This window comes from Mauremys mutica, chromosome 6 (genome assembly GCF_020497125.1).
Source record: "Mauremys mutica isolate MM-2020 ecotype Southern chromosome 6, ASM2049712v1, whole genome shotgun sequence".
Lineage (NCBI taxonomy): Eukaryota > Metazoa > Chordata > Testudines > Geoemydidae > Mauremys > Mauremys mutica.
Window position 1 is genome coordinate 31,655,548 of NC_059077.1, and position 23,646 is coordinate 31,679,193.

Below are 23,646 nucleotides of genomic sequence, written 5' to 3' on the forward strand. Positions count from 1 at the left end.
ACAGTGTTCTAGCAAACTTAAATAGAGGTGCATCTAATTTGATCCAGCAGCTATGCGCCTAAGAACTTCACTTGAAGGTTCTGAGCTGTACAAAACACCTTCTTGTGTAGAATGGAACTTGTGAGTCTAATGGGGCAAGGAACTTTAAAATTCCATTTTCAAGGTTGCTCAAGCTAATATTCTCAGGATTTTTTTTCTCTGTTGATTTTTTTCCCCCTTAAAACCTGAAAACTAAATGCAAAATACTAGTATTGGCACAATATTAAGATTGCAAGCTCAATCACTCCAAGTTTAGAAAATTCAAAAACCTTGGCAGTATTTACTCAGCCACATAACAGATACTTAGTATCTTCATTGGGAGGCATCCCAGGCTCGTGCTCTCCCTCTCACCCGCTTCCCATCCCCAGATCCTCAGTGGCAGGCTGCCTGGGCTCAGGCCCTTCTCTCCCCCTCCTCCCCCGACCCCAACCAATCCCTCACTGGGAGGCAGCCTGGGCTGAGGCTCTCTTTCCTCTCCCCTCTCCCAATCCCTCACCTGGAGGTGGTGGTGGGGCTCCAGCTGTCAGCCCCAGGGCAGCAGCAGCAGCACAGAAATAAGAGTGGCAATGGGGTACTAAGTCTGCTGTGAAAAGTGATTTTGACAAATACCACTTTTTACATTGCCACACTTGTACGCTGCTGCTGGCGCAGAGTTGCCTTCAGAGCTGGGTGGCAGTCTGTGTACTTGTGTGGCAAGGGATGGGGGCATAAACAACTACAGATACAAAGAAGTGGGGGGCGTGATCAAACAAGTTTGAGAACCACTGCTCTAGACCGTCCCTGACAGGTTTGGGTTTTTTTGTCTAACCTGTTCTTAAATGCCTTTAATGACTGGAGATTCCATAACCTCCCTAGGCAATTTCTTCCAGTGCTTAATTACCCTCATAGCTGTGAAGTTTTTCCTGATGTCTAACCTAAATCTCCCTTGCTGTAATTTAAGCCCATTACTTCTTGTCCTCTCTTTAGTGGTTAAGAAGAACCGTTTATCACCCTCCTCTTTATAATGACCTTTTACATATTTGAAGTCTGTTATCATGTTGCCTCTCAGTCTTCTCTTCTCCAGACTAAACAAGCCAAGTTTTTTCAATCTTTCCTTGTAGGTCGTGTTTCCTAGACCTTTAGTTGTTGTTGCTGTCCTGTGGGCTGCCTCCAGTTTGTCCACATCTTTCCCAAAGCGTGGTGCCCAGAACTGGACATAATACTCCAACTGAAGCCTTATCAGTGCTGAGTAGAGTGCAAGAGTTACTTCTCGGGTCTTGCTTTACAACACTCTTGCTAATACATCCCAGAATTATGTTTGCTATTTTGCAACAGTATTACATTGTTGACTCACATTTAGTTTGTGGTCCACTATGACCCCCAGATGCCTTTCCTCAGTACTCCTTCCTAGGCAGTCATTTCCCATTTTGTATCTGTGAAATTGATTATTCCTTCACAAGTGCAGCACTTTGTATTTGTCCTTATTGAATTTCATCCTATTTATTTTAGACCATATCTCTAGTCTGTCAAGATCATTTTGAATTTTAATCCTCTGTAGATCTTGTATATCAGTTTCACAATTTGGTATTTTAATTCTGTGTAATTGATTTGAATGCATGACAATCTATTTTTTTTGTGTGTGATGATGTTTAGGTGGGCTTAATTCAGTATGGTAATGATCCAAGGGTAGTGTTCAACTTGAATACCTACGAAACAAAAGATGATGTTGTTAAAGCAACGTCACAGACCTTTCAAAGAGGAGGAGACTTGACTAATACTTTCAAAGCAATTGACTATGCAAGGTAAAGTGCACCAATAATTGTTATGCTACTTTTGTAACTAAAGATCTGATCCTGGAAGGTGTTGAGCACTTCTTGAGAGGTTAGTACTGCCTCTGGTGCCCTTGGGAATTAAAGTGCTCAAGAACTTCTCTGAAGGTTCTCACTACCTTCCATGATTAGTTCCTAAGAAAGATGCAAAATGATTTACGAGGCAAATTTTGCTCATTGACTCAGTGCGACTGCACATGTTTAAATGTTTACAGGATAAGGCCTTGGTTGATTGCGAGAAAACCATCACAGAATCAAACCCTTTCTCCAGTGGGACTTTTGACTTTGTAGTGTTTAGCAGCAGTAAAAAATAGTAAAAACTTATTTTGGGCAGTAAAATAACTCTGATTACACACACGGGGAATGATCTGTTAAGTAAGCAGGCACTATTTTTACACAATCATTTTTCAGAATAGAACTGCAATTTTAATAGGGTTCTGAACACTCAGTGACCGTGGGCTGCTAGTTTAGGAACAGATTCTGAATACAGTAGGTTCCAAATTTATAGCGGTGTCACAGGGATCGTCCTTGTTTTCATTTCCCTCTGTATCTGCAAAATGGAGCTAATCCCTGATTTTTTTATTTATTTTTTTTTTTTTGAGTAAAGCTGGTCCAAACTTTTTTGGACATTTTTTTTTATCAGAACATAAATTTCCACAGGAAATTCGGATTAAAGATTATTCAGATAAAATTTTTCACATCTCTGGTCACAAAAAGTGCAATAAGTGCTAAACTATTGTTAATGAAGGACTTTGGCCAAGATTTTTAAACATATTTAGGCACTGTTGTGCTACACCTAACTGATTTAGGAGCCTAAATATGATTTTCAAAAGTGATGTACCATTTAGAAATCCCATTGACAGTCTATTCAGGAATTTAGACTCCTAAATATCTAGATCCCTTTAAAAATGAGAGCTGAAATCAATTAGGCATGGCACAGCTCAGGTGTAGCACAGCGGCACCTAAATATGTTTAAAAATCTGGCCCTATGTGTTACAGTAAAAAAAACACTCCAGATGCACTTTGTTCTAAGTCAATGATGGAAGCATTCATTAAAATATGCATATAAAATGGCATACATTATATACATTCACATTTAATAAGCCTAGTGCTTTATTTATCACAGACGTCATGCTTTTTCCTCTGAATCTGGTGGACGGCCCACAGCCACAAAAGTCATGGTCGTTGTGACAGATGGTGAATCACATGACGGCTCACGTTTGAAAGAAGTGATAACTAAATGCAATGAGGACAAAATAACCAGATTTGGCATAGCTGTAAGTAATACTATCATTAATGCTGTAATTTTGGTGGGACTGATTTAATTAAAAGTACGTATTCATGCATCATTATATCAGCAAGACTGGGACGGGGAGGGAGTTCATGTTTAGGAGCCACTGTAGTATCAGCAGGCTTCATTAGAATTCTTCTTATCTATTTATGTTTATATTTGTTAGCTGAAAATAGTAGGATTAGTCGACCCTCCGTGATATTCTTTTTAGTTCCCGTTGTATATGAAATACAAGATATTTCAAAGTTGATAAGTTGTTCAGTAAAGTGAATGCAGAATACAGGGCTTGATCCTCCCTCTGCCCTACACCTTAGATAGTCGTTTACCATGTGTGAAGGGATTGGAAAATTCTACCATTCTGCTTTTGTAGCATTACACACCCACTTTGTGCTCCTTTGGCCTGGGTGGAAATGACTGCACCAGTTGCAAAGTGAGGGAATTCAAATTCAGTTTATTGACCTTAATATTTATTATAAATGGCAGAAAAAATGTTGCATTTTTCTTATGCATTCCCATCAGTTCACCTTATCTACAGATGTCAGGAGGCTGATGTAAAATCCATGATGGGAAGGACGTGAAGGATCAGGGGAAACTACAGACTTTGCCTGGAGTGTGCACGTTAATTTCATTTTCCTACCATGTATAAAATATCTCTCTGTGTGTGATACTGAGGGAAATGGAGCCACACTGAGGTTTCTTTTTCTCTCTTTTCAAGGTTTTGGGATACTTAATCAGAAATGAACTCGATACTAAAAATTTAATTAAAGAAATCAAAGGAATTGCGAGTCTTCCGACAGAAAAGTATTTTTTTAACGTGTCATCTGAGGCTGCACTGTTGGAAGAAGCGGGAACACTGGGAGAACGCATATTTAGCATAGAAGGTAATATATCCATTGGGGCTGAGGAGTTGTTGACAGTTTACACCAGCTAAGGATCTACTTCCTGTTTTTATTAAGAGGTTACAGGCTGTCTTTGTATGAAAGTATGATAAATGCTGATGTGACCCATTCATTATTAAAATCTTGATAAACATTATTACCTTTTTACCAATTAGATTTCCATACTGTACAACTGTTGTGTATATTTTGGGTGAACTTTTGGGAGCAAATTATTTATTTGATAAATCGTTCCAGTCATGCTTCAGCTGACTTCAATGGCAGAAGGATTGGGCCCAGTATGTAGCAACAATAATGTTCAACAGACTTAATGATACATGAATAACTTTCAAAATAATGGTTATTGCACCAGGTACCGATCAAGGTGATACATTCCAAATGGAAATGTCACAAGTGGGCTTCAGTGCGTATTACTCACAAAAAAAGGTACGTATATTTAATCATTTAGTGTATAAGGCTGGTATGATATAAAAACTGTCTCAAATGAAATATGTAGATTAATTACATATACATAAGTTCATGTATAAATTTAACAAAATAAGAATAATAAGCAACAATGCAATATACAGATCAAATTTAATTTATATTTTCTTCCAATATAAACCAGGAAAATGGAACACAAGTGGTTTATCTGTAGTACCACAAAACTAAATTACATCATGGTTGGAAGAAGAAAGAGAGAGAAAATATACCATGATGAAAAGTGAAATAATACTTTTTATTATAGCATTAATGTTGAGTAATGGCTTCTATTCTAAGCCCTCCTCTTTTTTTTTTTTTCAGCTGCTTATAATTTTCTCAAACAAATTATGCAAATTGGATTGGATTTTTTTTTATCATTATTATTTTAAGTTTGGTCAAAATCGGTTCAGCCATTTGAGTTCACCAAGCATGAACAATTCTCCTGTTCTAATTTGATGTCTTGTGCTTGAATAACTCAGAAAATTGAAACTAAATATTTCAAAACTAGCTTTTGTTTGTTAACATTCACGGAGATGTAAGTAACAATTCAAGTATGAAGAACGTGTGTGTAGTATTTTCAAAGTTAAGAATGTTTTTGGCACCTTTAACATAAACACATTTTTAAACTATTTTTTTCATATTAAACATGTTTAAGGATACCTCAGTCAAATAAAGAATTCCTAGTCTGAATATGCAAAGTCCAGCTGCAGTTCAAGCAGTTTTCAAGCTCTGCAAACCTAATACATATATCCATTTTTAATTTCTTCCCTAAAAACAAAAAAATTAGGGATGTTTACATGAATAAAAAGAACTTCAATATTAATGCAACATTCAGCTTGTGAGACAATTAAGTCAGGATATAGCAAAAATTAAGCAATCTCTCTCTGCTTAGTCAGACAAGTTGCATATGAGCAAATATTTTCTATTCCCATTTTCCTTTTTCAGGCATCAGTTCTACAGGGTTCTTAAGCACACAAGTAACTTTAAGAATTTGAATACAGTAGGGCCTCCGAGTTGCGCACACAAGAGTTATGAACTGACCAGTCAACCACACACCTCATTTGGAACCAGAAGTACGCAATTAGGCAGCAGCAGAGACAAGGGGGGGGGAGCAAGTACAGTACAGTACTGTTAAATGTAAACTACTAAAAAAAATAAAGGGAAAGAAGCATTTTTCTTCTTCTTAGTAAAGTTTCAAAGCTGTATAAAGTCAATGTTCAGTTGTAAACTTTTGAAGGAACAACCATAACATCGTGTTCAGAGCTACAGAACATTTCAGAGTTACAACCAACCTCCATTCCAAAGGAGTTTGTAACTCTGAGGTTCTACTGTAGTCCAATTGATGGGGGTTTTGCAAGTAATTACCATATATAAACAGTTTATTTATAAACGATCTTAATTGGTATTACATTTGAAAAGACCTTTAGGAAGAAGAGGGAAGCCCACACTTCTCTTAGGGGTCCATCTGCATGGCAAAATGTTGTAAATGTTTTTCTGCCTCCACCTGTTGTTTCCAGTGATTGAAGCTATTGTGTATATAGGAGTCAGGATTGGGATTACAGAGAGGTTATAACTATGTCATTTTACTCACCTCTGAGGGTTCGGAGTATCTAAACATAATTAATTTAAATGGATTACACCATACATAAACTGTAACTTCTGCTTCCCTTGTACTGTGGAAGAGCAGGTAGCTCTAAAATTCTGATTTTATTTTTTTAAGGATGTTCTGATGTTAGGTGCTGTTGGGGCTTATGATTGGAGTGGGACTGTAGTCCAGGAGACCTCAAACCAAGTGACTACATTCCCTAATCAAGCATTTGAAAAAATTCTACAAGACAGAAACCATAGCTCATATTTAGGTAAGGGGCTGTAACATTTGTTATATAGCATATCTAAAGTTAATCAAAGACAGGCAACAATGGCAAATTACCTTCCAGCAGTCTCCTGTATTAAGAACTGATTTGAGAGGAAAGGGAGATTCTGTACATAAATGGATTTCATTTAATGGTCAATTGATTCACTGAAACTGAATGAAACATATTTTAATTATTTTTAAAACTCTGAATGAATGTTAACTGAGATATTAATGACATGAGATGAAAAATTCTTGGGACACATACATTACAAGAATGTGAGATTTCTGTACGGCAGTCTCTGGTTGATCCCTTGACACTTTATCAATGCCATTAAACACCAGAATGACTCTTCTTAGAATAAAAGTTTACATTTGCCTGGTAAAACTTCTCCAAGTTTTACTGTTAAATTGCTCTTCAGTGTAAGCCTAAACCTTACAGCAAAATGTTTTTGTTCTCTTCTGTTAATGTAAATTTAGTGTAGTAATACAATAGAAATACAAAGTATGTAGTAAAACTGGTTTATAGATATAATACATACTTAATGCTGGGAAGCATTTTAAGATATTTCCTGCAGAGCAGCTTAAGTTATAATACTGGTGGAGAGGATTATACATTTTTAGAAAAAGTCAATCAATCTGAAACCTATGATTGATGGACTGTTAATATGTCCTACCATGTACAGTCAAGCACTGTAGTGTGTTCATTAACTGGGATTAGTGGTTTTGTGTCTTGTGGGAGAGTGCATTGAGCCCATCATAATCAGTGGGTTTCCTTCCCAGACATGGCCCAATTTGAAGAATGGCCTCTAGTTCCTTCTCCCTCCTTCATTCCAGGGCCACCATTTCCACCTTTTTTCCTAATTCTCAATTGTATTCAGCTGACATTTTTGTTGTCTGCTTCTTGCCCTATAAGCCAGTGTTGCCCTACAAATTGGTCAGGAGGAGTTGCATTTCACTCTCCTCCCCTGAAAACCATATCTCCTTAACAAATAAATGCAAGTGTAAGTGAGCTAGGTGATGAGTGACAATATAGCTTCCAAACTTGAATCTCTGACCTGGCCGTATAGTGTTTTGCCGCTAGGACACCATGTCATCTCATCTTCTGTTCTTCTAATGGGTAACTAAGGATTTGTGTATGCAGGGAAATAGTCCAGAATAGCTATTGCGGAATAGCTGTTCTGTACTAGCTCCACATATAGACACTCTTAGGGCAGGTCTACACTTAAAATGCTGCAGTGCAGCTGTCCCTCTGTAGTGCTTCAGTGAAGATGCTACTATGCCAACAACAGAGCTTCTCCCATCAGTGTAGTTAATCCACCTCCACTAGACATGGTAGCTATGTCAACAGAAGTCCTACTGTCGACATAGTACTGTCTACCCCAGTATAACTGTTGCTCAAGGCTGTGGATTTTTCACATCCCTGAGCAACATAGTGATATTGATGTAAGTTTGTAGTGTAGACCTGGCCTTATTTTACAACGAGGGCCTTTATGTACTTTAACTTAAACCACTTTGGAAGTGCAGAATGAGAATGTTTGCACAGAGAGCTTGTGCAGAATAGCTATTGTGTTGTATTAATAGCTAATTCATGCCCTAGCTTATAACCTTAGTAGGCAACCCATAACTCTGCCTCCTTTACTAGATAATATCTCACAACTGTTATGTTGACTTCTTTTCTAGGTTATTCTGTTGCTATTATCTCAACCCAGAACACTGTCTATTTTGTTGCTGGTGCGCCAAGATCAAACTACACTGGCAGAGTAGTGGTTTATGACATTGACAGCCATGGCAGAGTCACAGTTGTTCAGTCTCAGAGAGGGGATCAGGCAAGTACAATCATTTATTCATGGACATAAATTTTGTAGATATTTATTTTTACTGATGCTGCACTGAAACTGGTTATTCATGGTTGGCAGCGGTAATATATGTCTTTCTAAAATGATTTTTTTCTTGCAAAATGTTTAGCATCATATCTGTCCATTCCCCTGTAGCTACACTCTCTTGCAGTGAATTTGAGATTTTCTGTGACTTTCATACAGTCTCTCGTAGAATCATGGCAATTAGGTATGGGAAAAACCATTATCAGGCCCTCTATGTAAATACCTCTAGTTGGGGAGACTCCATGGACATCCATCCACTCTTCATGTGAGGTCTTCTGGAGGAGAGATGGTACTGCAAGATTGATTTGCAGGTTCATGATATTCTTTTTTCTCCATTGTGAAAGCCTTGTCATGATGCTGAAAGTTTGAATTTTTATGTTATGAAAGCAGACAAATATAAAAGTAAATCACAGGTTGGGCTATTTCATGGGCACATTTTAACATAAAGAAATAAATTGCACAGCACTCTTTTCGCCATTTATAGTCGCATTGCACTATGTTAGTGCCATAGCAGCAACAGTATGATGCTGTCCAAAAAATAATGAAGAGAAACAAGGTGGGTGAGGTAATAATGGATACTCAGTAAGCGGCTGAATGTTCTAACATGTAGGCATGTTACACAGGTAGCTTTTCTTGTGAGTGGTCCCATTTAATTCAGTTGGACTGTTCACATACACATGCAAGTGTTTGCGGGATGAGGTGCAGAAACAATGTAATTTTAAAAAGACATAAATAAATTACTATGTTATCAATTCCAGATTGGCTCCTACTTTGGCAGTGTGGTGTGTGCAGTGGATGTTAACAGAGATTCAGTTACAGATGTGCTGCTAGTAGCTGCACCAATGTTCATGAATGAGCTAAAGAAAGAAGAGGGAAGAGTTTATATGTTTTCCATCATAAAGGTAAAAAAAGGGTGGGTGGGGGGGAGGAGGGCTAAGGACTTAGGTTCATGTTCTGGACATGTTGCTAGCACTGAGATGTGACATCCACATTCATAATAGACCCATGATATTCTCAATTCTAGCACCAAGTTCTTGCTGTGGTTTCCTGGGACAGAAGTACTGCTGAAAAGAAGCAGAGTCCATTGTTGTCAGATTCCTGAAATGCTTGGCGTTTGTGGACGGTCTTATGACTGAATGGTGGACACCTGAATATTCATGCTAGACATTCAGTATGACTCCATGCAGCATAGAAAACACAGAGAAGGGTGGGGAGTGTTACTATTCTATCAGTTCTAGTTAGAACTACTGATGTAAAACCTGCTGAATCAACTAGCCCTGAAAATTGATGTAAAACTAGTGCATTTGATACTTATGGGCCATAATCAGCAGCCCTTACATCAAAGCCTTTGAGTAGCAATTAAGGATTGCAAAGCTGTTTCCTATATTACTAGGTGGAGGAATCAATCCCTATCTACTCTGAAACTTCTCTGCATTTCTTTTTCATTTTTGTTTTGTTTTTAATCGGGTGCTGACACCTGGCGGGGAGCCTGAGAAACAAATGCCATTTCAAGAACATGGGAGGTGCTGGGGAGTGAGAACTCACATACACTGAGCCAATGAATGTGGAGAGAACTGGTAGTGGCAGAAAAGAACTCAACCTGCTCAGAGTTCTAATTCTGCTTCTGTCAATAGCATTTTCCCCCAGGCTATTAAGCAGGACAAAGGCGCTACTGAGGAGAGCTGATACAACAGTTCACTTTGATAATAGGCAAAAAAAAACCCCGAATAAAACAAAACCCAGACATTTAGTGGATGGATTTTTCACGTTTTCAAATAGAAAACGATTGGGAAACTATGATTAATATTTTTAGTCTTTGTTAAATGATTAACTTAAAATTATTTAAAATATTATTTTCAGAGTGATGCGGAAGTGATTTTAAAATAGCATGGAATTATGTCACTTGCCTGTGCTACAGGAATTAAGTGCTAGCCATTGTGGATAAACAGTCTGACTAGCATAGTGTATTTGTGTACAAAACAATGAGAATACATGGCAAACACAAAGATATTTTGTTTTGATGATGCTTTTTAAGATAGATAATGCAATATTACCACATAGACCATTTTTCAACACTTTTTCTTCAGTTGGCAATAGGAAGGTCGGGAATACTAGTGTTTCCACAAATGGGTTTTGCATTAGCTAGTAGGAAATTCCATTTCTGTTTCAAAGAATTATGTCCAGTTACAAGAATTTCCATTCTCTATGCGTAAAAATTGCTAATCCAAAGCTGGACAATTCATTTATGGATTCCAAGGCCAGAAGGACAATATTGTGATCATCTAGTCTGACATTCCAGTACAACACAGGCCATAGAATTTTCCAAAAATAATTCCTAGAGCATATCCAAGAGAAACATCCAATCTTGATTTAAAATTAGTCAATGATGGAGAATCCACTATGACCCTTGGTAAATTGTTCCAATGGTTAATTACTCTCTCCATTAAAAATTTATCAATGGATATTTGAAAAATTGTGGAACATTTAAAACAATCAGATGAGAAAACTGAGGATTGTAAAGACTCAGAAATGCATTTACATGTGCAATTAATACTCCTCTTTGCATGCTTTAATTTTTCTCCTGTAACATTTGCTAAGACTGAAGGACCCTACAAAGCTAAGTGAACAGGTAACATGATGTCACATACAGTTCAGTGCTGGCAAGTCCAAGGAAATGCACATTGGAAAAGAATAATGTAGATATTTTTTCCCTTTTAATATACTGACACAGTAGTTTTGTTCTTTCTTGTATTCTTAAAAGGGGATTTTGGATCAACAAGAACTCTTAGAAGGTCCGCAAGGGTTAGAAAATGCTCGGTTTGGATCTGCCATGGCTACCCTTTCAGATATTGATTTGGATGGGTTTAATGATGTGATAATAGGTGCACCTTTAGAAAATCAGAACTCTGGAGCAGTTTACATTTACAATGGCAATCTAAGGACTATACGTACCAAATATTCACAGGTAAATAACTTTGTTACATAATACTGTATTCAAAGGCTTGTGATGTGATACAAAAATTCAGCTAGATTCAAAATGAAGGATTTGACATAATGAGGGGTTTTTGTTAGCTGGTATTCTATCCCCTTTAAATACTGTGTCCTATTCTGTAGGCTCTTATTGGCTGTTTTGAGAATCACTTCCTTTTCTTCCACCGTATGCCAGCCCTAAATACTCCCAGGATAACACCTGTGCAGCTGATAGCTAAGGGTACAGAGATAAGTGATGTGAACATTTGTTGGGAGGAAGCCTAGCCCACTGAATCTATAGTTACATTTTTAATCCTGTACACCAAGTTGATTCATTTCCAGAAAAGGTTTTAAGCAGCCCATTATTTAGCCTTGTAGAGTTGGTGCACACCAAAAAATATTGGGTTACCCGGTAATTCCAAATGTGCAGGCTTTAAAAGTATAGTATTTAAGGAGGAGACTTTCAAAGGCACAAAGGGGAATTAGATACCCAAATCCCATAGATTGAAATAATAATACTGTAACATGTTTCTCTCATGAGTATTCTCCTGATGCAAAAAAGGTTTGTTAGAAGATTTTGTTAAATTTTCCAATCCTTGAGAATTGCTTCATGTGAGATGGAAATAAAGTTTTTCAGTAATGACTAGTTGGCATGCAGCAATCTGTCTGCTTGGTCAATTTACTTCCAAGATTTAAAAAAAATATAATTATTTGCTGTCTCAGAAAAAAGGAACCCTTACAAATAATTGAGAGACCAGCCACAAAAGAGTTTGTCTAAACAAATATGTTGCATCCTAATAGAATAACTGTGAAAATCAAATGCTTATGCTACTGTTTGTCAGTAATCAAGCTCTCTTTTTCTAGAAAATTTTAGGATCAAATTCTGCTTTCAGACAACAACTCCAGTACTTTGGAAGATCAGTAGATGGCCATAAAGACTTGAATGGTGACGGCATTACTGATGTATCTGTCGGTGCTGATGGAAATGTGGTTCAACTCTGGTTAGTCAATTATTTTGGCCAGACAGTGTTTTAATATTTTGGATATAAGTAGTGTATTTGTTTAATGAAATGGCAAAACATTCCCCAACCTCCAACCCACCTCCACTCATGGCATGTGTATGGGACTAACACAGTTGTTTTCTCATGATTATGCTAATAGAGTAGCTAGTTGAAAAATAGTGTTGGACTACACTGTTTTCAATTGCCAGTAACGGATAATGGACTGACCTATTTGGAAGAGCTGTTCTATAGAGTAAGCAAATTAGAGCAGTGAAATAAAATTGGCACCTACTTCTGACAAAATTATTCTTTTCTGTCCTGTGGACAATGCATAGCTGACAAGATAGTTTATAAGTTTCATCACATAAAAACAAGAACAATTTCACAAGTGCTTCCCAAAGCAATACTGGGTATGTCTACCCAGCAACTGTCAGCCAACTTGGGTTTGGGCTGTGGGGCTGTGTAGACTTCCGGACTTGGGCTGGAGTATGGACTTCTAGGACCCCGCGAGGTGAGAGGGTCCCAGAGCTTGGGGGTCCAGTCTGAGCCCAGAAGTCTACACAGCAATGAAACAGCCCAAACCCGAGTTGGCCGACAGTTGCTGGGTAGAGTTGGCTGGTACGGGCCAGCCCCGGGGTTTTCTTTGCTGTGTAGACATACCCATTGTGTGCAGCCCATTGCATGGTGCTAAGTTGAAACACAGCTTGATAAATAGCTTCACTCCTCGGTTATCCATGTCTGCACCAGGCGTCCCCAAGGATATTATAGAGACACTTAATTAAGTATGAGTTTGCACTGGTAACAGAATTAAAAATATAAATAAATTGCCACTTCTTGCATCATAAAATCAAATTAAAAAACAATGGCCATCTAGTACCTTTTATCCACAGTGGAACTTTTGGTTGATGTCATCAGGCACTCCATATATACATTAGAAAGCTGTTTGACACTTAAATTTGTTTGATCAATAAAAGGTATTAATATCTCTCCTTTACTCTAGAATTTGATCTAACTTGACAAAAAGTGAAGCTCATTAAAGTATATATGTAAATTGTAAAATGCAAACAGGAAAATCAGTTGTTAACAAAACATCATCTTGGATTTGTTTGGCAATATTTTTTTAGTTCTTCAAAACAATTCTTTGGAAGCTTGACTATTTAATGACAGCTACATTTTTTTTTCACACAAGCTAATTAAGAAGAAATGTAACTGCTCTGCTCCACCATTAAGGTCAATGACTTTCCTAAAATAACAATAGCAGTTTTCCGTACGGAAAAATACAAGAACTTGATTCTGTCTTATGAACAATTATTTAAAATATTAAGAATATTAATATTAACTTATCATAAATCTCCCATTGTACTGTATCAGTTAAATGTCACAACATAAGAGAGATTTGAAAAAGAATATTAGCTATTGAAAAGAACCATTTCATCAAAGAAAGATAACTGTACCAGGCTGGCATTATATGAAATTTTACAGAGGGGACCATTATAAAAAACATTGTAGTCACAGATAGGCCTATCCCAGAACTAAGTTTCTGATTTACTCCGGGTCCTTGAAATCACATGTAGCCATCTCTTTTTGTTTCAGGTCACAAAGCATTGCAAATGTGTCCATAAGAGCATCATTTGTACCTGAGAGAATCAGTCTGCTGAATAAGAACACTGAGATAGCCGTCAAAATATGTTTCAGTGCCAAGTTTAGACCTGCTAATAGAAATAACCAAGTGGGTAAGAATACCTAATGTATTGCTTATGTGAATTATGTTGAAAGTGTTGCAATTCTAATATATTGGGGAAAATTAAAAACTAATATTGGATTACCAACCTGTAAAAGAAGAAATCACTATTGATTTTAATAGTGGCTGAAAATTTGCTTTTTTGTTTTATTTTAAAGCATTGCTGTCATCACTGACCTACCGTCTTTGGAAAGTGAGAGACAAGTTGTATTGAAAAGAGAGTGCAGACTTCTCACCTATCCTGTTAGCACTCTGAAGTGCCATCAGGGAGAGAGGAGTAAAGGCAGGGGAGCTCAGAGGCTAGTTTCATTGCATTTTGCTCTCTAGTTGTCCTTCAGCTGCACTCCAGGCCTGTCATCAGCTTTGATCACTTTGGAAGAGGAAAGGAGTAACTTAAGAAGATGGCAGGGGTACAGAGCTTGTTTCCAGGCTGCTGTTTGAAGCTGCAGCAGTGACCATATCTTCTGTCTTCAACAAAAAAAGATGTCTTCCATTGCGAAATCACTCATGCTGCTACCTCTGATACGAGCAGACAGGAGCTCTCTTTGGATAATAGAAGAGAATTAGACAGGACAACCCAAACTACATGATTTAAAAAAAAATAATTTAAAGCCCAATCTTGGGTCTTTCACTAGGCTTGTCCATCACCATTTTTAGGAAGTCAGGGAAATAGAAAAATATTACGAGTGTCCTTTAAGGACTTATGATACAATATTGTCAGACCTTACCTGATCAATTATCTTTACACCAAATAATTGGCAAAATAAGTCTGACCACTTCTCTACTGAATATAGTACCTTTACAGTGCTTACAATTTGTGAGCAACAAAATAATGATGAATTTCCATAGTAAGCGCTCATAGTAAAATTTGAAAAAAAATTAAAGCTGAAAATGCAGCTTGATGGATGTAGAGTGCTTTATAGACTGGTACATTTAGAGTTCTGCGATATGATTGCAAGGTATCCCAGGTTACAGACTCTCACACCCTCAGTAGATATTGGATTGTTTACCATTTTTTAGAAGGTTTCATGTTTAGCAAGCTAAAGAAGCAGTAAAATATTCTTGGGCTTTATGGCAAAACCAGTTATTCTATAATACTGAAGCCTGATTCTGATGGGAGTTGCACTGAAATTCAGACTCCACCAAAATTTGTTCCATTTCTTTTGTAGATATTAGATACAATGCAACACTGGATGCTGATCTCCAGTCATCTAGAGTGACTTCTAGAGGATTATTCAAAGAAAACAATGAGAGATATATACAGAAAAATATTGTTGTAAGTTCTGCAGAGACCTGTGTTGAGCACATCTTTAATGTACAGGTAAGCAGTCTCAAACACCCTCATGTGTCTTAAGTCACCTAAGAAAGAAATAGGTGACTTTTACATCCAAAAATCAGAATTTTATTTGATATAGTCAATAACTTAATATCTCAGACACCTCAAAAATATATGCCCTATTCAAATCAAATCATGGCAAAACTCACATTTTGCCTCATAGATATTAAGGCAGGAATAGACAATTATGATCATTTAGTCAGATCTCCTTCAAATAGGCCAAAGACCCTCATCCAGTAATTTCTGCATAAAGCCCATGATTTCAGTGGGGTCAGGATTTCACCCCCAGAGTGGACCATTCCACAGCTGGCTGTACAAGGATATAAGTGGCAAACGTTTTTTTTTTTTTAAATTAAAAAAAAACCCTAGGTAAGCATCCTAGGCCGTCTTCTGGTGTGTACCAGCCCTAGAAGGCTGCATAAAGGGGCTGCAGAATAGGCTGGTCTTTTCAGGAAGTGAGTCAACCTGGTGTGCAGACATAAAAAACCCAACCGCCCTTCTTTATAACAATGAAAACAACCCAGATTCCTAAAGCTGCAGTAAACCCCTTGCTTGATTCCATGAACGATGATGAGACTGTGTCAGGGAACTGGTTCTTTTATTCCTGCCTTCAGTAAAGAATTTAAAAAATACCCGAACTAATCTATTTACAGGTGGTTAATTTTGGGGATTTCTTCCATTTTTCCCTCATACATCTAGTCGCCACTAGGGCAAATGTTTTAGGTCACATCCATCAACTCCTCTTGGTTCAGCAAAATGGGGTAGAGTCAGTGAATCCATGCTTGGGAAAGGGCCAGACTTACACAGCCAGGAAAGAATGAAACAGGTTTCATGTGGCTGCTTCCAAGGGGAACTTCATCTTCTGAATAGCAAGCAGCCTCTGCAACAGCAGGGACTTTCCAGGCATCAAAGTCACAGAAACAATTACAGCCTCTACAAATCCTTAGGTATTATAATGGAAATGCTGACACAGATAGGTTCTGCTGTAATACTGCTTAGCAGACCAGAACAAGAAAAAAAAAGGTTAAAAAGAGGCAATGCTGCAATTTTAGAAGAAGAGAAGAAACACTTTGTGTTAGTCTCTGTTGTTTACAAGATGTTAAATATTATTAATGGAAAATATGTTATACTGTTTTAAATGATCTGCTGAACAGCTAATTGTCAGTGAATATATATGTGTGTTATAGGAGCCTTCTGATGCTGTAAACTCCCTTAGTCTGCGCATTGATATTAGCCTCAAGAATCCTGGATCCAGTCCTGTCCTCGATATATATTCACCTGCCACTGTGGCCTACAGTGTAAGTATAGAATGTTACTGTATGAAAGCACACAGTGCTGCCCCAACACTGCTCCTGTTGTCACCAACAGAGAATGTAGAGATGAAGGATAGTCTTATGGTTAAGGCATTGTAGTGACGACAGAAGGCATGGGTTCATTTCCCAGTTTTGTGTTGTATGACTTTACAAAAGCTGCTTAGTCTCTATAGGTCTCACTGAAGCATCTATAAAATGGGGATAATACAACTAAGCTATTTCTAAGGTGTTGAAGTTAAATTAGATATAGTCGATCTGGTCCTCGAACTGTAAATTGAAACTAAAGAAATCCAGGAAAATATTTCTTCCCTTTCCTGTAGATCCCTTTTGTTAAGGACTGTGGTGAGGATGAACTCTGCATTTCTGATCTTGTTCTTGAGGTTCAGCAGAAAACCGATGATGGGTAAGTGTTAAATAAAGTGAGTTTTTCATAAGGGACATTTTTGCCAACTGAATTCTGAATAAAAACTTAAGAGTTTCTTTGCAATGCAGCAAATATTTGTAGAAAAATATACAAAGAGTCTTTCAGTTTCTACCACTAATAGAGGATGAGAAACCAGCTGTTGTAGACAGATGTATGACTGTGCTGGAAGGCAACTGAATTCTTACAGTTACTTTGCTTTTGAAGAGAATTACAGCATTTCTACTGTTAAAACTTAATAATCTCATATTGATAGTACATAGTCAAGATTGTGCAGCTTTACAGAAAATGTTCATTCAGGTCAGTTTTAAGAGATAAGTTCACATCATTTTATAACCATTGTAAAAAGTTATTGTAAAGCTACAGCTGTAAATATGTAGAACTTTGAAAATTGATAGTGCTATGCATGTGAGTTGTTGTTGCTTAATGGAAGTATAATGCCATTTAGTGATCTGCAACTGCACTAGTTACTATATTTATAAAACCAAACAATTTTTTCAACAGCAAACGGCCCTTTATTGTCAGCAGCAAGAACAGAAGGCTGACATTCAGTGTGAAGCTGAGAAATAAAAAGGAAAATGCCTACAACACCAGAATCCAGGCTACATTTTCAGAAAACTTGTTTTTTGCTTCATCTTCTTTACCAGTATGTAAAATATTCACCTCCTCTCAACTTTTCCTATTACTGCTGTTTTTCTGGTTTCCCAGAGAAATGTTTTTCTTTCTAGTATCATTTTCCCAGCAAAGGCTGATGTGCAAACTACCCCTCCAACCCAGCTTATTCCCTAGGATACCAAAATCATCTTCCAGCTTTGTCTTAGCATTAGTCAGAACTAAATTTAGAGTATCAGTTTATCTAGATCAAGGATAGAGACAGCCAGCTCAACAAAAAAGCTGGCAATCTATCTAGTTTGATTCCGCCTCATTATTGCCGTCATTTTTTCCTTACCCTGGGACTTGGCATCCCATATCTACTGCTTGACCCCCTCAGCAACGCTTCTGAATACTGTTGCTGTGCCACAGATCGTTTATACTTGACAAATCAAGTGTGCAACATGGATAGAGCTTCAAAACACAGATTTTGGAGCCAGAAGTAGCATTACTGCCAAGGTCATGTATTTCAACATGACCGTTAGTCAGATCAAGATGATCACTCTACCAGAAACCATGCTTCTATTGGATTTTTTCCTTGCAAAAAAGAAAGGAATGTTGCATATTATTTTGGGGACTGGAATAAATCATTTATCTGAACTCTTGCTCCCAGCCGGTTAATACAGGATAAAATCCAGACCCCAGTGCCTGGCCTAGGTTACAAGGCTGCTCCTGGAGAGGTGCATGGTGAGGATTAGAATCCAGTGGTTGAAATATCTTATGCGGGGAAGGAATGGGAGCATTCATGAAGAGGCAAATCCCTTGGCCCTGCCCAGGCCCAACCAAGACCGATGTTCCCCTGCATGCAAATAGATGGGCTCCATGTCACTCACATGGTATGCACCAGTCCCCATTGCACAGCACAACCACAACGATTCCATTGCACAAAGAGCCACAACAAAAATCAGATTTTTAAAAAATCCATTGGTTTAGAGAACGTTCAGTCTTCAAGGGAACCCATTTTCTCCAAAAAGGGTTTCTGCTTCAGAGCAGAAAGGAGCCTAGAACCAGAATTATATGGAACTAGACCACGGGTAGGCAACCTATGGCACGCGAGCTGATTTTCAGTGGCACTCACACTGCCTGGGTCCTGGCCACCGGTCTGGGGGGGCTCTGCATTTTAATTTAATTTTAAATGAAGTTTCTTAAACATTTTTAAAACCTTATTTACTTTACATACAGCAATAGTTTAGTTATATGTTATAGAGTTATAGAAAGAGACCGTCTAAAAATGTTAATGTATTACTGGCATGCAAAACCTTAAATTAGAGTGAACAAATGAAGACTCGGCACACCACTTCTGAATGGTTTCCAACCCCCGAACTAGATGAACTAAGTGAACTCCATCATTCAAGGAGGATTCTCTGTTTAAGTTCATATTTTGGTTAATTTTCTGAAACGGCCAAATCTGGTCCCATGCACAAAACCCATTTACACTGGCTTTGTGTGAGGGCTTGGGGATGGAATTCCCACTCTGTACATGAAAGCACAATTAGAGTTGATGTTGTAGGTGTCACTATGCCCAGAAGAACAGGTGACTTCTCAGTGTCACTTTGAGGTTGTTACTAATATAAAGCCACGTACTGCTTTGGCCTCCAATCTATAGTCCTTGTTTCTAAGTACAACCCCCTCGTGGGGTTATTAGATGATAAGCAGTTCCACAGAAGCAGTTTGCCAGTGGATGTATGTAGTCCCAGACCCACAGTCGTCATCCCTCTCCTCACCTGACCCAGTCCAAACCTCCCCTGCACAGCCTCTCAACAGCTGGCTCATAGTGGAACTGCAGCTGGATTCAGGGGTGGATTTGGCCCTACATGGTAGACATCACATTGAAAAATGTAGTGTAGGGAATTCTCTGGTTTTGTAGCAGAAGCTAATATCTGGGTGGTTGTTGTTTTTTTTCCTCCAGGCTGATGGGACTGAAGTCTCATGTCAGATGGGCACTGGCCATAAATCAGTCATTTGCCAAGTCAGCTATCCTGTTTTTAAAGTGGGACAACAGGTACTGCTCAGATTTTGTATTTAAGTAAGTTTGTTATTTCTACCACAATGCTTATAAAAGGATCCCCCTTCACAAATAACAAGCACTGTTTTCCTATTAATGATTTGGTTAGATTCAAACCTCACTTTGGGTTACATGTTGCCTGTTCTGATGATGCTAAACAATGACCCAAAGATCCTCCAAGCTCACAGGGCTGGGGAAAGAAGTGGCTCTGTAGCATGTGTCTCCCTACCATGCTACTGTAACACTGTATCTCTGCGAGGGTGGGGGGCTGGGGACAGAAGGTGGGCAGCACCTTCTTTATGATATTCTCCCCTGGGCACTGAACAGATTTCCAGGCAAGATGGTGGTGGTATTCATAGTGATTGGGAAAGAAGGTAGTGGGGAGAGTGGGGAAAAGATGAAGAGCTCTGTTTTAGCCATGTTTAGCTTGAGCTGACAGTTACACCCACCAGGAGATTTCAAAAGACAGACTGAGATGTTAGTTTGGACACAAGAAGACAGGACTGGAGTAGAGAGGAAGATCTCAGAGTCGTCAGCCCAGAGATAGTATTTGAAGTTGTGTTTGTGGATGAGATTACCCAGTGATATAATGTAAAGTGGGGGACAGAAGACCGAGTCTGTGGAATCCCCACAAAAAGTTGGAGGATGGATGAGGAGGACCCAATTAGAGAGAGAGGAGAGAGCAGTGGTGAGCTCCAGCCGGTTCGCAGCGGTTCGCGTGAACCGGTTGTTAAATTTTAGAAGCCTTTTTAGAACCGGTTGTTCCAGGACAACCGATTCTAAAAAGCTTTTAAATTTAACAAAGGCTCGGGCAGCTGTCTGCCCGGCCCCGGCCCCAGCTCACCTCCCCCTCTCCCCTGAACGCTCCGCCCTCCTTCTCCTCCCCTTCCCCTGCTTCCCGCGAATCAAATGTTCGCGGGAAGCCTGAAAAAAGGAGCAGGCAGGTAAGCCAGGCGTGTGGGGGAGGGGGCGAGACGGCTCCTCCTGGCCCTGGCGGAGCGCCCCAGCCCGGTCCCAGCCAAGCACCCCCGGCTCGGGCTGGTCCCGCCTGCGCGACTCGGACCCAGCCCAGCTCGGGCCCCGTGGCTGCGGCTCCGGCTCCGGTCCTGGTGCCGGCCCAGGCCGGGGAGTCGGGCCCCGCGGCTGCGGCTCCGGTGCCGGCCCGGCCTGGCCCGGGGAGTCGGGCCCTGCAGCTCCGGTCCCGGTGTCGGCCCGGCCCGGGGAGTCGGGCCCCGCGGCTCCGGCGCCGGTCCCGGCCCCGGCAGGGGTAAGAGGCCAGGGTCAGGGCCGGGACTGGGGCGGGGGAGGAGGGGTTGGATCGGGCAGAGGTTCTGGGGGGGCAGACGGGATGGGGAAGGGGGGGTTGGGTAGGCGCCGCGTGGGAGTTCCTGGGGTCTGTTGGGATAGTGGTGGATGAAGTCGGGGCAGTCAGGGGACAGGGAGCGGGGCAAGTTTGGCAGGGGGTGCGGTCCTGGGGGGGAGTTAGGGTTGGGGGTCTTAGGAAGGAGTGGTCAGGGGACAAGGAGCAGGGCAGGGGGGGGTTATGGGTTGTGGTTTCTGAGGGGGGGCAGGACGTGGGTGGGGGGTGTACTCACTGGGCGGTTCCCTACTGGGTCTTCGGTGGTGGGTCCTTCAGCCGCCGGAGCCGTGCCGCCGAAGACCCAGTAGGGAACCGGTTCCTAAGATTTTGGAAGCTCATCACTGGGAGAGAGTCATGGAAGCCAAGGAATGACAAGAATTCAAGAGCAGGAGCATGGTCACCTGGGTTGAAGGCAGCTGACAGGTCAAGGAGGATGAAGATGGAGTAATGGTTCTGAGATTTGTGTAGGAAAAAGACATCAGAGACTTTGCCCGGAGCAGTTTGTTGATCCGGGAATTCCTGCTTGGTTCCATCAACAGTAACTCCCTCTCCAGGGCTGCAAACATAACCAGTTTGTGGGAGCTGTGCTGCCATGGAAGCAAGGGGTAGCCCAGCACCTGAAAGGAGGTGTGTAAATGTCAGGATAGCCAAGGTTTTAGGAAGCCCATCCTCTTCTCTGTTCCCCTGGAGCAGGAGGGAAATAGTCCTCTCATTCCATGACAGGGTAATTTGGAACAATGAGAAGCTTGCCAGGTAGAACAGAAACGTTCCAACTGCATGAAAAAATTCACTGGATTGAATCTGACCCCTTTTTAACAGCTTTGGTCAAATTGGCCCTGTTATGATTATAGACAGCAGAATGAATACAGGGAGTCGTGTGAATTTTCATTCACCTGTGTTAATGCTTAAGAATGCATACAACCCAAATAACTTCACATTTCATTAATTAATTACCTTGGCACCAACTGGGAGTGTGCTAATGACACAAAGTTGGGAGGCACCATCAATACAGAGAAGTGAATAGTATACAGGAAGAATTGGAGACCCTGAGGACTGGAGTAATAGAAGTGGGTTAAAATTTCATAGTATGAAGTGCCAGATAATGCACTTATGGACTAATCAGAATTTCTGTAATACATGAGGGGCTCATTGGTAGGAAACAACAGAGGAAGAGAGAGACCTTGGTATCTTGGTTGATCATAAGATGACTATGAGCCACTAGCGTGATGCGGTCATGAAAAAGGCAAATGTGATCTTAAGATGTCTCAAGTAAGGTACTTACAGTAGAGATAGGGAAGAATTAATGCCAAAGTACAAGGCACTGGTGAGAACTAATCTGGATTATTGTATACAATTCTGGTCACCCATGATCAACAAAGATTAATTTAAATTGGAACAGGTGCAGAGAAGAGCTACTAAGAAGATCAGGGGAATAGAGATCCTATGTTTCAAGAGGATGGTTTGTTTTGCCTATAAAAGTGAAAGCTGAGAGCTATGCTTAGATTTCAGGGAGTCGCAGTCCTGGGAAGAAAAAAATTAAAGCTCAAAAGCGGTCACTGAGAAGCACAGAGCTTCTACCAGAGCTGCTGCCTCAGACAGTGCTCTGCCTCTGTCCTACTCCCGCATGAGCAGGCACCACCCAGGCATTGGTGTGTCCTCCACACTCAATGTTTATATGCAGATAAATAATTATTATGATTAATTATATTTGTTTGTAAGCACTTTAAATTTGCTTATTGTATAATCTGTTTACTTCTGTTTATCTTTTGTGTAGGTATATTTTGATATTAATTTTGACTTCAATCTCAAAAATCTTCAGGATATGGCAAATATAAGTTTTCATGCTTTGAGGTAAAGTACATTCTTGTATAATAATTTCATTTAAAAAGCATCCCCTGCCAGTGCTGCACAGTTTAAAATATAATAAGTTAACTATCATTGTCCATATAATTTGTTTTAAATGTAATTGTGAGTTATAATACATGAGTGAACAAACTATGTTTTTGATAAATAGTGAAAGTAATGAAGAGCAAGAAGCAGACAACCAGGTCTACCTGTCAATTCCTCTGCGGTACGATGCAGAAATTCACTTAACAAGGTACGCTGAATAAAGAAAAGAATCTGTCATTTTTGTCAAAGGTATTAGAACATAAAGGTGCCTCTGAGAGACCTTGAGACCTTATGTCAAGGTTCTCCCCCACTCTGAACTCTGGGGTACAGATGTGGGGACCCACATGAAAGACCCCCTAAGCTTATTTTCTACCAGCTTAGGTTAAAACTTTCCCAAGACACAAATTCCTTTCCTTGTTCTTGGATGGTATTGCTGCCACCACCAAGTGATTTACACAAAAACTCAGGGAAGGGTCACTTGGCATCCCTATTCCCCTAAGCGATCCCCCCCAAGCCCATTCTCCCCCTTTCCTGGGGAGGCTTGAGAATAATATACCAACCAATTGCCTTAGCAAAGTGAGCACAGACCAGACCCTTTGTCTTCAGGACACTGAAATCAATCAGGTTCTTAAAAGAAGCATTTTATTATAAAGAAAAAAGTAAAAGAATCACACCTGCAAAATGAGAATGGAAGGTAATTTTACAGGGTAATGAAAAGATTTAAAAC

General features: G+C 39.7%; 1 protein-coding gene across 1 annotated transcript in view; it reads left to right on the top strand.

The window, feature by feature from the left end:
• ITGA2 (integrin subunit alpha 2) overlaps nt 1-23,646 on the top strand; it is a 102,778-nt gene that overhangs the window by 60,277 nt on the left and 18,855 nt on the right. The window contains exons 7-23 of the mRNA XM_045020829.1: nt 1,672-1,820; nt 2,974-3,124; nt 3,854-4,019; nt 4,387-4,460; nt 6,217-6,355; nt 8,032-8,177; nt 8,990-9,133; nt 10,993-11,196; nt 12,066-12,202; nt 13,796-13,935; nt 15,113-15,264; nt 16,467-16,577; nt 16,913-16,995; nt 17,518-17,659; nt 19,574-19,666; nt 22,804-22,880; nt 23,044-23,127. Coding sequence (XP_044876764.1) covers nt 1,672-1,820; nt 2,974-3,124; nt 3,854-4,019; nt 4,387-4,460; nt 6,217-6,355; nt 8,032-8,177; nt 8,990-9,133; nt 10,993-11,196; nt 12,066-12,202; nt 13,796-13,935; nt 15,113-15,264; nt 16,467-16,577; nt 16,913-16,995; nt 17,518-17,659; nt 19,574-19,666; nt 22,804-22,880; nt 23,044-23,127 — 2,192 coding nt within the window. The remainder of the gene's footprint in view (nt 1-1,671; nt 1,821-2,973; nt 3,125-3,853; nt 4,020-4,386; nt 4,461-6,216; nt 6,356-8,031; nt 8,178-8,989; nt 9,134-10,992; nt 11,197-12,065; nt 12,203-13,795; nt 13,936-15,112; nt 15,265-16,466; nt 16,578-16,912; nt 16,996-17,517; nt 17,660-19,573; nt 19,667-22,803; nt 22,881-23,043; nt 23,128-23,646) is intronic.